At 36.3% G+C, this 14,430-nt stretch overlaps 1 protein-coding gene across 1 annotated transcript in view; it reads left to right on the top strand.

The window, feature by feature from the left end:
* LOC119783753 (collagen alpha-1(XIV) chain-like) overlaps positions 1 to 14,430 on the top strand; it is a gene marked incomplete at its 5' end in the record, with an annotated part of 135,895 nt that overhangs the window by 78,719 nt on the left and 42,746 nt on the right. Inside the window, 3 exons of the mRNA XM_038285402.1 lie at positions 2,527 to 2,649; positions 5,121 to 5,270; positions 11,510 to 11,626. Coding sequence (XP_038141330.1) covers positions 2,527 to 2,649; positions 5,121 to 5,270; positions 11,510 to 11,626 — 390 coding nt within the window. The remainder of the gene's footprint in view (positions 1 to 2,526; positions 2,650 to 5,120; positions 5,271 to 11,509; positions 11,627 to 14,430) is intronic.

The following is a 14,430-nucleotide window of genomic DNA, read 5'->3' as shown; positions in this document are numbered from 1 at the left end:
CACCCAAAACATGATTAGCCTTCATTTTCTACTCACCCCCATGCTGAACAACACTCTGGAGTACTTTTTTGATGTTTCAAATGCATCTGGAGATCTGGGAGGCTTCTTGCTGTCTGCTGACATTCAAATAATGGAGGTCTATGGCGCCCGAGGCAGAAAGGTCCATAAAAGTCCACAAAAAACGTGTCAATATTCCTCCATACTGCTCGTCCAATGTATTCCTAGTGTCCTGAGTGGGTAGCGTCCATAATTTACTCGAAACGAAGTCATTTAGAATGTTTTTAGAGCATAAACAGTAGTGTATAGGATTTCCTAAAAGCGCGTTCACGAGTCTACGGAAACCGCGGCAGACCAAACCAGATGAAAGTGCGCATTCAGCGTCTGCTCTGCCGATAATGCAAGCGTAGAAGAAGAAATGTGCTGTTTACCTGTGCAAAGAAAGAAACAACGAAGGAAAAATGTCTGAGGACTTCGGTGTTGAGGAAGAGCTTGAGTTCTTTGCCGAGCTGAATGCGCACTTTCATCTGGTTTGGTCTGCCGCGGTTTCTGTAGACTCGTGAATGCGCTTGTAGGAAATCCTAAGTATATTGCTTTATTTCATCAGGAATATATGTTTTTTTGTTCTTTTGGTATACTGTAAGCATAATATTTGATTAAGCCATTTTAACAATGTTAGTAAGTGCCTCCAACCACCTGTTTTTGCTGCTTCTTTATGGGGACCTCCCACAGTGAGCACATAGTAGACCAAATGGTGACATGTTCAGACATGCTGAGATGCCTACAGCAGACGGGGACAAACTTACAACTTCCTTTTACTGGACTTTGACGTTAAGAGAACCTGATTCAGCAGAGGTGAAGTCTGCTGCAGATTTCCAGTCAATTAAAAGTCTAACCCACAAAGCAAAAAGCTAGTTCTGCCATTACCTGTTAATGAATGGCATCAGCCACTGACAATTTTAACATGACAATATGTCATTTCATGACTGAAATTTTGAAATTTTCTTTCCCTGTTTCTTTTGTGATGCATTTTATCAAGCCGTTTTTTTCTTTCACTTTGATATTTTTATGTGTGACAACCAATAAAAAAATTAGCCATAATTTGGTCCATTTCTATTAGTGCTGTTACATGTTTTCATGTAAGAGTGTCACAGTCTCCCTCCTCGGCAAATAAAATACATTAAATGAATGTTTTGTTATCAGTTTTAATGTTTCAGCTCACAGCTCTTTTCTTGGTGAAAGAGCTAGTTAAATGTTGCAAGCATTCCCTAATCATGCAGAATCTGAATAATCAGACCTGTCCAATTATTTGTTGTAGAACTGTAAAAATGTGGAGTTTTTTTAACCTTAAAAAGTGCCAATATCAATGTTACTGTTTGTAAATACTGTTGAATAAACAGTTTTTGATACATAAATAATATGATTTTTGTAGTATAGTAAAACAGCTTACCTCTGAAGTAATTATTTTCTTTTCTTTCTTTTCTTTTTTCTTTTTTAGATCAAGTTTTATTTTCATACAAGCTTTTAATTGACCAGTGAAGTTATTTCAAGGTTTTTCTGTACAAAAAACGATGTGGGTTTTGGTTTCTGAGAACATCCTGATTCAGAATTTATTTTCCCTAAGCAGAAAGTTACTGTGTATAAAATTGATGGTAATTTCTGTGCCTGGTGGAGAAAATGAATTACATTGAGAAATACTGATGCTATCCTAATTGTCTTAATAAGGATGCCTTATTGTTGAAGGAGATTCTATAATAATAAAATAATTGAATTAGTTCAGTTGATTTCCTTTACCATTATCCATCATATTTTAAACACTGATTGTTTCTTTGTTATACTGTGAAATCAAATGTCACATTAAACATGCCATCTTTAAAGATTAGGGTGCCATAATCAATCATAAATTAAATATAACATTTGTAGTCTCAGGCTTTAATATTAAATGAGAGCATTGACATATTATTTGAAAACACTTTGAGGGTTAAAATCACTTTAAATCGAGAGACTGGAAAGTTTAACATCATTGTAGTTATTATTTGAAGCCTTGCTGTGTTTGTGTCAGAAGGAAATTATTTATGTCAGCAAAACAACTTAGAATGTTCTTCTTTTGCCATTCTCCACCCACACCCTCTAGTTATATGACACTTAAGAATACCGTTTTTCAGCCCTTCTGCAAATAATATAAGAAATCCAACAACCTATTTTCTCCTTTGCTGAAGCCACAAATTCACACCAGCAAACATCAGCTACCTGAGAATCATTGCTTACCTTTGCATATTTTCTCTCTGGAAATGTCCCATTAAATATTCCTTTGTTAAAAAACCTTTGAAATATTTAAAATTGAATAATGTTTTCGACTAGAAAATAAGAACTTATTTTTCATATAGGTATGTTCAAAGACTCAGTAAAATAAATTTTTAGGGACTTTTTGATCACCTTCAGCACAAAGTCCAACTGTGTACAATCAGAAACCATGCTGACCTCCCTAGTATGCCATTAAAGGTATCTTTTTTGTTGTTATTTTGGTAGTGCCTCTCTTGCCTCCTGAAAATCTACGCGTGTCAGAAGAGTCGTATAACCGCTTCCTGGTCTCCTGGGATCCGCCTCAGTCTCCAACAGAAGGTTACAGGATTGTCTATCGACCCGTCTATGGTATACATGCATAAACCCGCACACATATACATTCTCATTTTGCTATCCTTAGTAATGAACATTTGTTGTCTTGCATTGACTTCTAATGATTTTAAGTAACTTTCAACCCATTATATGTTTATCATTCACAATAACTCTAACCCTAACCATTACAAATGGATACCTAACACTTAGCCTGGCCAGCTGGATTGACTTATGCCCTTTACAAAGTGTATCAGTCTGCCAAGGAGCATGTAGAGCCTGATTTCAAAGGCAGGACTGACAGAATCAGAGCAAACAGGTCAGAACCAATCAAATAACAACAGATATAAGTCTATGTAAGTTATCCCTTTTAACAAGAAAAGCTCTTAAAGCTCAATAAATCTCTAAAAACACTTACAGCAGCTAGTTTTTTTATTTTAAAGGTATATCCAGCTCCTTCGCGAGGTAAAATTGCTCTGTTGCCACTACAATCTTGACTGTTCTAGTTACAAGAAAGCACTGTTGCATTATGGGTAATTCTGACAAAAACCCCCCCATCCCATGCTATGATTTGTCCAGTCTGTTTTTGACTGGAGACCCTAAGCCGTGCCAGACTGACTTACACCCAGTGTAAGTGTATGGTTAGCCACTCACACTAGCCTTTCATGTTTTGTGGGGGCTTATCATTGACTTCTATTCATTTCTCTGACCTAACCCAGACCCTTATCCTAACCATGACTTTACCAACATATACTTAACCCTAACCTAATCTGAATTCGGACTTTAGACCTAACCCTAAATCAAAGAAGAAAACCGTTCCTTGTGGGAACCAGTGGAATGGCCCCATAAATATCTAGAAGCCCCCACAATGGAGCATACTGTATTTAACAAAAAAATGACACAATAGGATTGCACAATCCTCTTAATGTAACAAAAGCATGTCCACGCAGATGGACAGAGAGGAAGAATCAAAAACAAAAAACAGCTTAAAGCTTAAAGAAAAGCCCCAGCAGTGTAGCACTGAAATAGAGACATCTTACCTACTCATTTATTTCTTTTCTAGAAACCTCATTAAATGCCCAATTTATTGGATCTGCCTTGCATCTTGGTGTCAGTTGCTTTACCGAGGCATGGATGTAGTGTTTTACAGTTTCTAACCTAAAAACAGCTATTGTGTGACAGAGGACCAGCTCAAGGCAAACATGTTACATAAAGTTTATCATCGGAAAGATGAGTGGGAAAAAAAGACAGGTCTAAGACCTAATTCTCCCACATTATGCAGTTAGAGCATATTAAACTGAATAAAAAATTCTTGGTGTGTTGGCAGAGACATAACCATTCTATATCTCATTAGAATTGCTCAACTGCCTGTTGTTAACATAATAGCTGTAACTCATTAATTTTAGCAAGTTTTTTTTTTTTTTTAAGGAGTCACACAGGTTTCCCCAGGAGTTTTATAATTCTGGCATTCATTTCTCAAGAGGCAAAGAAATACCTTTTCTATTTCTTGCTAAACCACAATGCTGTGACTTAAATGATGAGCACAGCTACTGAAAGCAATCCACTATTAAAGAACTGGCTTATAATTGACTTCATTTAATTTCAAACAGAAAATAAACATTGAGAATATCCCCTGCTGAAATATTCTTACACATTATCCAAGAAATTATCTCTTTCTTTATGCCTACAAAGTCCAAGATTCGTAACATTGGCAGTATTTTTTTAAATTTCAACCTAGTCTTATTTTTTATATTTTAAATCCATCCTCTAATCAGTATATTCTATATAGTTGTCCAACTTGTGTTCTCTCTCCTCTAATCCAGAAAATGATGCGACTTGTTTTCCACCTTAGCTATTCTGCAGCCTGTTTATTAACACATTTGCAAAAGCATGTGCATATAACTCCTGTTTTGAATTCAATTATTTCATCTTGGGGTTATTTTAAAATGTAAAAAAGTACATAATAGTCTGGTGCTGGCACAGAAACTTAGGGAAAAAAAATTTTTAGTTGCTTGCTAATTTTTTTAAGAATCAAACCTCATCAGCTATTAAGCAAGCAAAAAAGATAATAAAATTTGATCAAGCCTTTCAAATTGTGACCCTGGAGCATTGCGTCAACATGCCCCCAGGGTTGTTTTTGCTGACTCACTGGATCCTTTCAAAAAGAGGATTTGAAGGTCTGCTATTTAGCCTGGTATTTGCCTATGATTTTACTGCTTTTGGAAGTTCTTTAGATGGTTGGTCCCATTCATATTCTGATGTATTTGTCTTTTGTGACTCATATATTTATTCTAGGTGTTAAACTCTTCTTTTCCATGATTAAAATTCGTAATATTTCCTTTCGTTCACACCATATAGAGTGCTTTGGATTTATATATTTATATTTATATATATATTTATATAGTATTTTTATACATTCAGGAATCTATAAAGTACATTTTTCTGTGGGAGATTCGTTTCTGCTCTGCCTTTGTTTATGTAGTTATTTGCTTTTGTTTTTTTTTCTTTAGATCAAGGTCCACTTTCGGAGACAACTGTAGGTGAAGATGTGACCTCCGTTGTCCTTCTCAATCTTTTGAGTGGGACAGAGTACACTGTCCAAGTGACGGCCTTCTACTCAGCAGGACCAAGTGAACCGGAACTCGTTAATGCAAAGACATGTAAGCATTGGTTATATACACACCACAGAAATTCTAATTTTTCCTAAGAAAAACATTTTTTCCAACTACATGAAAATCACTCAGACTGAATTTCACAAATTAGTTTGTATTACAATTAACATGTTGCCCCCAAGACTGGTCAATCTGTACTAAAACTCTTTAAATTGGAATGTGTATGCTAACGGATGAGTGACTGAATGTAGTGCAAGCTTTGGAGTCCTCTGACCTGAAAAGTTAATAAATAAGTACAGATAATTTATCAGCCACTCTATTTCTACCTGAACAATATTCACATTAATGCACAAGCACAAATAAGGTGGTTGTAATAAAGTGTTAGAATTAAGTTAAATTTATTTATTTAATTTCTTTTTTTTTTTTCAAGCTTTTGCAGCACTAGTGGCTTGTTTTTGTGAGGGAATGAGGGAAGAATGGAGCAGGAGGGCAACTACAGTGAGACGGTCATTGTATCTGTCTGTCTTGATGAAGAGAGAGCTGAGTCAAAAGCCGAAGCTCGTGATTTAGTCTGGGTCTCCCTACTTAGGCTGCTACCCCCAGGATCTGACCTTGCCTTTTGCAGAAGAAGACTGATAGATATTTTATGGATACTTATTTAATAGCTTTGCAGTTTTTGGTACAGATTTTTTATCAGATTTACCATATTTTCACGACTATAAGGCGCACATAAACGTCTTTTTTTTCCCTCAAAATGTGCGGTGCGCCCTTTGGTGCGGTGCGCCCTATGTGTGTTGCAACTGCGACTTTTGAGACCACCTCATTGAGGAGATGATGAAAGAGTGGCTGAATGTAAGGAGACCAGGTGGGTTTTTTTCCACTCATCACCACACCATCGATGTTAATCTGACTACATGCATGCCCATCTCACAGCTGATGTGAAAAACATGGTGAAACAAATTAATGCTGTGCTCACTGTGAACCGCACGCAGCAGGTGCAGCAGAAGCAGCGAGTTTACATGCAAAGTCAACAGTTGACGCGCTATAGGTGCAGTAAAAGATCCCGCAGCGCGTTTTGAGCAGCAGGCGCAGCGCGTCGGGAGCGCGCCGCCAACGCGCTGCTGCTGCTCGAGATGGATAAATTGAAGTTTTGCTGCTGGAAGCGCCACATCAACGAATCAGAGAAGCTGATCTGGGAGCTGACAGCGAGACAGACACATCGCTCTGATGACACATGATATTAACGCAAATGAAAAGGGCTGGATGGATGAGGAGATGATGAAAGAGTGGCTGAGGCAGGTGTATGTGAGGAGACCAGGTGGTTTTTTCCACGCATCACCATCGCTTTTAATATGTGACTCCATGCGTGCCCATCTCACAGCTGATGTGAAAAACATGGTGAAAAAAAATAAACGCTGTGCTCGCCGTTATCCCGGGGGTCTGACAAAGGAACTTCCACCGCTCGACATCGGTGTGAAGCGGCCGTTCAAAGTAAGGCTGCGAGCGGCGTGGGAGTAATAGATGACAGACGGAGACCACAGTTTCACGAAAAGTGGAAGGCAGCGCCGGGCAAGTTACGCCAAACGTTTGCGGATGGATTGTTGATGCTTGGACTAACGTGTCTGCTGGCACTGTTGTTCAAGCTTTCGCAAAAGCCGGCATTATTTCTGAGGAGCCGCCCGGCACGGAAAGTGACTCTGACAGCGAAGAAGGGGAAATTGGCATGTCTGCTTTAGCGCAGCGGTTTAATTCAGAAACAGAGGATGATGACTTTGATGGGTTTGATTAATACTTTGTAATAAATACATGAATAAAGCACAAACATACTCAGTTTTGCTCCGCTCTATTTTTCTACCTGAAAACTTAATTCAACAGCAGCCTCTGGGCCGGGTCTCCTCCGGGTTCACCTCGGCGACTGGCAGGTGTTTTTCATCTAAATCTTGCAGCTATATTTGCTGTGATCAATGGGAATAAAGTAGTTTTAATATCTTTTTAAGTGAGAAAGTCCACCTGAAAACTTAATAATTGCAGTCATTTCATCCAGATTATTATCCTGCATATACTATTTCTGTCGGAGGCGCTCAGACCCCCACATACCAGCGGTGCACCGACGGTAGAAATCCCTTCATCAGCAGCCTCTAGGCCGGGCAGCCTCCGGGTTCACCGCGGTGGCTGGCAGGTGTTTTTCATCTAAATAATTTTAGCTGCAGGCACCAGGATACCGGCAATAAAAGCGAACATATTCCGTCGGCAGGTTTCAGGATTTTAAGTTAATTTAGGAGTGATCACAGCGCTGTGTCATCTGCGATGTGTCTGTCTCACGGCCAGCTCCCAGGTTTGATTAATACTTTGTAATAAATACATGAATAAAGCACAGTCATACTCAGTTTTGCCCCCACTGTATTTTTAAATTCGCAGTAGAGGTATTTAAAGGTAGTAGAGGACATGTACCTGTATATAAAAAACGCGCCCTATAGTCCGGTGCGCCTTATGTGTGTGTTAAATACAGAAATGGGACACATAACTGAGACTGCGCCTTTTAGTACGGTGCGCCTTATGGTCGTGAAAATACGGTATATCTTTTCTCTGACATGAATGTGTTGGATTTAAACCATTCTATTTTCTCTGGCTCTTGTTAGTGTTGTTCTACATGAAGGTAAACCCTCCACTACAGTCTCAAATCTGTTGCATCTTAAGATTTATGATGAGGAATCCCTTGCCTTAACCTTCATTCATCCTTCCCTCAGTGCTGACCAGCCTTCTTGCCCAAACTAAAGAAAAAATTCCCAGCTTCAAGCTGAGTAATGAATATGAAACCTTTTAAAAAACAAGTTCAAGAGTTACTCAACTTTTATTTTGCCTGTCTCTCAAATTCAAAACAAAAAAATCAATTGAAGTTGATTTTAATACTGCATGTCAAAATAAAAAACAAATCTTTAAGGGGTATAGATGATTAGTACAACTCTAAGCACTTTTTGAAACAGAGAAGCTAATATGAGGCAATTTTGTGATACAGCAGATATTTTAGTTTTAGGTGGGATCAATATTGAACGGATAAAAAGTCACCGACATATTTTTAAATTGAATTTAGGCAACATTTCTGAGAGCATTACCATGATGGAGGCTGTTGCAAAAAGAGCAGGGCCATTTTAGAAAAGTATGAATGTAACATGCATATTAATTGCCTTCTTATATCATGCACACTAATTCCCATTGAAACTTTTGCAAACCGGCAGAGTAGCAGAAGGTTATTGATATTTTCTTTTCCGAAATTGAGAACAATCCCTTTTTGCATATAGATTTTGCATATCAGTGGTTTAGTCTCGTCTAAAACAAAGAGATGAAAAATTCATGAAATGGTAAGATATTTGATAAAAAGATAATGTACGCACATTACTGCATTTCATACATCATGCATTTATGTCTCACTGATTTTCCCTTTCAGCCCTCCCAGTGTAAAACTATAACCACAATTTTGTTGTTGTTTTAGCTTATCTTTGTTTATTTTGTTTATTGTCTTGTTTTTAAAATCATATCCAATTTTTGACTCCTCATACATCTGTCTGCACATGTATTTACATCACTTTCTGATTTGTTTATCATATCTGGCAGCAACACAATGCTAAATGCGTATCCTCTGAATGCAATCAGTTCTCTGTGCTGTGCTATATTCTCAGACGTATTAGATCTGCTCATGTTACACAGGTATTGGTTACAATTCATGGGAGGAACTAATTTATTATTCACTTTGCAGTGTGGTAATATGGGTGTTGTAATATATTTCCCCTGAGTGCTCTCACTACAATTAAATCTTGGAAACAATGAAAGCCAAAAGACTTGTTTGCTCCAAATAAATTACTCTCAGTAACATGCAACATAGAAAATAACTTTATTGAGACGCTGTAGCTTTTTAAGAAACATAAATGTATTTTCATCTTAGAAAGCACTTTGGTCTGTGGCAAATCCAGTTTCCATATTTTTTTTATATCTTTTAAAAAAGTAAGAAAGTGTTAAGTGCTCTCCAAACTGAGAAAGAATTAAAGGTTGAACAATACATTTAGTAAAACTTAAACTATAATCTCAGAAGTCAAATTTAGCCATTTACATTACTTACTAACTATGCAGTATTAATATGAATACATGCTTTATGATTTTATTTGGCGTGAGCCATATATTAACCATAAGCCTTTATGAGCTGTTTAACATGTAATCATTGTCCACTCTTATGTTTATTAATCTCTCCAATTGCACACACTATTAATGTGATTCATTTCTCCTGTTAAGTTATTTAATCGGAAGCAATTCCATAATTTCTTTATCATGTAATTAAGTTAAGATTAAAGTAAACACATGAACATTTAATTTACATACATGCTAAAAGGTGTGTGACTTTATCAATATCAGAGGAGCCTACAAGGTTGTTGTTTTTTTTTTTACCACCCATTTGGTTGTATAGTATGACTACTGTAAAAATTCACTTTAAAAGTTAAATGCATTGTATATTATGTATTTTTTGTATTTCAATGTTGTTGCTTATGGGTTAATTTTTTTGTCAATAAATGTGGAACGGTCAGTTGCATGATGAAAAATATCTAGTTATGACACTAACCTCAGAATGAACTAAGCAGAATTGTATTACAGCACCACAGAAAAAAAATCGAAAGGTGTTAAAATAGTAGAAAAACAAGAAAAGCTTAAGGAGGAAGATGGAAAGGATCAAATGCTAGGAGGAAGGTTTTCTGAAAAACAAGGAACAGCCGTGTAGCAATGAGAAATTGTAAAGAGCAAAAAACTGTTACTACAGGACTACCTCTGAACTCGTAAAAAAAAAAAAAAACCTCAAATATATTTTGACAACTTAACCATCTGTTAGCAATACCCAACTCACCACAGGCCTCATTTATCTTCGAAAACTGTAAGCCAGATCATGAGGCTGTTACCATTGCCATAATGGGCTCAAAATGGGAGGCCTTTTCTTGTGTTAGAAGAAAAATACAAAAGCCACCTGGCATTAGCTTAAAAGTGTTATAGTAATACCTTAAATGTCTGAGAAAATACAATTTTCAATAATTTGAAAAATAAATTCTGGCTTTTACCGTTGACATGACATCTGCTTTATGCTTACAGCGAGAAAACTAACTTTTAAAATGAAAATTAACAATATTATAATTACTAGGAAACAGCTTAAGAAGTTAAATCTTATTTTCAGTAAATGAGGGGTAGGCCACACCTTACCATACTTGTCAGTTTTAAGAGATTCTGGAAAAGGTTGTCTGTTAGGTTAATTTTGTGAGGTAACAAAGTTCTGTGCTGCATAAAAGTAGATTTTTTTCACTGCATCTTATTTAAAGAGGCCTTTGAATCAGATAATTTAGATGCACATTATACTGTATATGACTTGTCTTTTTCTTCGTTTCATCCTTCAAATGCATGTCAGACTTCAGAGCTGCATAACACCTAGTATAAACACTGACAGATAAAGGCTGTAGAATATAAACTGGATGTGGAGGAAAATTAAGCCAACATATAGTGTTGAAGGTACAAGGTAAAGCAATATTTAAAGAATAAGATGCAGTGGTTGGCTGATAAATATTTGCTAAAGGGTTAACAGACATGACGAAGGGATTTATAGGAGAACTAATGTAGGAACTGCACCTATGTATGTCAAAAGAGCAAAGAGAGTAAGTGCAAGCTGTTCCTCCTTGATTAATGTATTACAGTTTGAATAGTTAAATTTTTTTTTGAGTTGCATACAATTTCTAGCTGTAAAAAAATGCAACCAAGGTCAATTGGACCTGACAACCCCTAATTTCTGATTGTGTAAATAGAGAAAAGGACAGTGACATTCAAGCATTTATATTCATAGTACTGTAAAAATGTCATATATTCGATTACTCTAAATTCCACATTTCTGAAACCTTTGTTGTGTAGCACTATAAAGTTATGAATGAATTTAGACATTTAAATGAACACTGATGGACAGGCGCGAGGAATTGATGGATACAACCTAAGAAAAGGCTGTAAAATGTTCCTGTTCTTATCCAGGCTTGTAAAATGCCATAATCAAATTACTTCCTTGCTAAGTATTGCAAACCAATTGCTACCATTTTATCAAGTAGACCATCAGCTTATCATAAACGTATGTATTGTTTTGCTTTTTCTGTTTTATCGCAGGTAGGAAAAGTTATTTATCATTAACTGGTCCAAGTCTGTGTGTAAGAGATTCACATCTTTCCTCCCAGAAGTTTAAAGGTGCATGTCGAATTTATCTCTGTTTTTCACTCCAGTGTTCCTTGGTGTTTCTGGCCTGTCGACCTATCAGGTGCATCCTAAGAGCATGTGTGTTCAGTGGCAGCCTCTTCTACACGCCACCTCATATCGGCTCTCCATACAGTCCACCCTCAGTAAGTATGCTTACCTCTGTTAGTTTACCAGCTTTTTGAAAGCTCTCTGCTTTTCAGTATTAGAATGTTTGTTTTATCTTTTTTTATTTAGATGAAACTGAAACTACGAAACAAATATATTTTAATGAATGTGTAAGAAACCTTATACATTATATAATTAGTTTAAAAAAAGGATTTAGCTATCTTTTTCTTGGGGATAAAAAACCTTTTTGTTTCTAACCTTTAGAAAGGTTTTCGCTGCATGCAGAGTAAAAATGTCAACTGGTAGTTGAAAATTAGCAACTGGAGGTAGGAGGAAGACTTTAGAGAATTCTCTTAGTAAAGGTTCTGTAACTGGATGAAATTAATTGTCATTGCACTGGCTTAATCAACCTATGGATATCTGTAACAACTAGTTTCAATTCAGTAAATGTTTACTTATGATAGAAAGTAAGAATTTCCAATGGAAATTCAGCTTATTTGATGAATTAAAAGGTTTTTAAACATATTTAAATGTCTAGCTTTTGACTATAAGCTGCAAAAATCTTTTTGTTGATTAACATTAGTGTAAAAAGAGACATATTTTCTCAATCATTAAGCATTATGAGGTTATACCTTTCTTATGTGTCCATATTAATGTGTCTTGTGCAAACCAGTGTCTGCTTCTATACAACCGTGTGTACAAAATGATTTTTAGGAATTCCTTTTTTAAGATGATATTTCTATTTGACTTAGACAAATGGATATATTCACACACTGATAGTGGCAAGCTACACTGTAGGCAGACTGATTGAAGTGAGGCTACCATACATGTTAGGGCTTGTCCATTTGCCTGCAAGGCAGGTGAAGTTACTTGCCTGAGGACTTGCCTGAGGACACAAGGCTCAAACCGGCAACCCACTAGTTACAAAACAAAAATCCTACCTCCTGAGATGTGATCCCTTGAAAAGTTTAAAAAACTTTAGAGTCTCAGTGACTGAATGGAGACAGATGGGAGGCTGGAGGCTAGCAGTGACTAAGAGGCTGGCTATAGAGATAAAATGTGATGAAGACGGAAACAACTTCAACAAAGCCTGATTTAGCACAAGAGTGAACATAAACATAAACCATAAAAAATGTGCAAAAAAAGCACAAGAACCATGAAACTTGAAACCAAAATAAGCAAATAAAATAAACCCAGGGCAGAAAATTCAAAACACACGTGATATGTCTCGTCTAAGTTTACTCTTAACAAGACACAGAAAATTAATCTTATTTAATACCTTTTCATCCCAATGTAACATTGGTTATTATGGCCAAACACTTCAGGTTTGATCAGATGCCTGGTTAAGGCTCCAAAAAATACAAATTAAATAATAATAATTAATGTTGCTTTGGGAATAATGGCCAGAGTTCTCTGCCTGAAATATTGACTGATTTCTTTACACCCACCAAATTATCTTGCTTTATGTGAAATTCTACTTTGACAGTAGTAAAACACTGTTTATCAAGTTCTCTCCCCGATTATTTTGACATCCATTAATGAGAGATTAATTTTGATCCCAACTCACCTAAAGCTAAAGAAAAAATGTCTGAGTTAAAGTCAGTCGTTCCTAATCGTACAGCCTCTAATTTCTGATAATATACTATAATAGTTCCTCTAGGTAAATACCTCAACAGACTTTCCATCTGAGCCAACTTTGTCTCATATGGTGATAAGGTGTGAAGACCACCATCTGTGCTACAAGACTGTATCTGCACTGTACCAAACTAGCACAATGCTTCTTAATGAAGTCTTATTTTTTTTAACACAAATCATGGTTCCTTCATTTGTGCATATTGTTTTTATGACAAATGATTAAACAAGCATTTTAATGACCATGAGTAGAATTTTACAGTCTTTATTATATGTTTCTCTACCGTAGAGAGTTGACCTCTGAAACTGTTTTTATTAACTTTTCTGTTTATAAAAGTGCTGTAAACCTATAAAGAACAATAGCAGTTTCTCAACATGTTACTGATGCTGCAGACATGCTACAGCAGATCCTACACCTACAGTATGAGTCTGCAAACCTGTACTAAATGAGACCACCCAAAGCCGGAACTCAGGATTCAATTAAAAAACTAATTACCGCTAACATCAATTACTTTATATAGCCAAGACGTATATATTTGAATGTTGAAGGCCTGTTTAACGTTTACATGCAGGAAACAATAAAATAGAAGGTGCTCTTTTCGGATAAGAAGAAAACTGAACGTTTTTTTGATGCTAAACAGTAGGCTTGGAAGAAAAGGAAAGGAAAATTGCACATTACTGCTATGACGATGCTGTTTTTGGAAGGGAGAGTTTAACATGTCATAGTTAAACCTAAATACTCGGGGAGAGCTACAATGGAAAGATTTAGATAACGCATCTTTGTCTTATTCAAATCCCACACCTAAATCAAATTAAGAACCCATAGTTATAAAATTGCTGGACACCTCACATCCAGTTCGACTTAGCTTTTTCTTGACATGCCATTTGGGCAGAGCCATAACCTAGGAGACTTTCAACTGCATTAGAGCACAAAATGGTTGTTTTACAAAGTGTTACTTCACAATGTTCTGATTTCTATTTGTAAGCTATGTGTCATTTACCTTACCATAGTCTATTTGGTGATATTTTATATTGGTCAGTTACATAAAATTCAATTAAGTTAAATTTAACTTGATGCAATGAGAAAATATAAAAAAATAATAAGGTATAAATACTTCTGCTATTGCCATGATACCGTATATTACAGCATATTTCACAGCAATGATTTTAGATATTACTGCAGCTTTAGAGAGCACTAGAATAATGAGCC

This window comes from Cyprinodon tularosa, unplaced genomic scaffold, assembly GCF_016077235.1.
Source record: "Cyprinodon tularosa strain WSP-4 unplaced genomic scaffold, ASM1607723v1 ctg210, whole genome shotgun sequence".
In the NCBI taxonomy this organism is placed as follows: Eukaryota; Metazoa; Chordata; class Actinopteri; order Cyprinodontiformes; family Cyprinodontidae; genus Cyprinodon; species Cyprinodon tularosa.
Note: the sequence above shows the minus strand (reverse complement) of the source record. Positions and strands in the feature narration are given on the sequence as shown.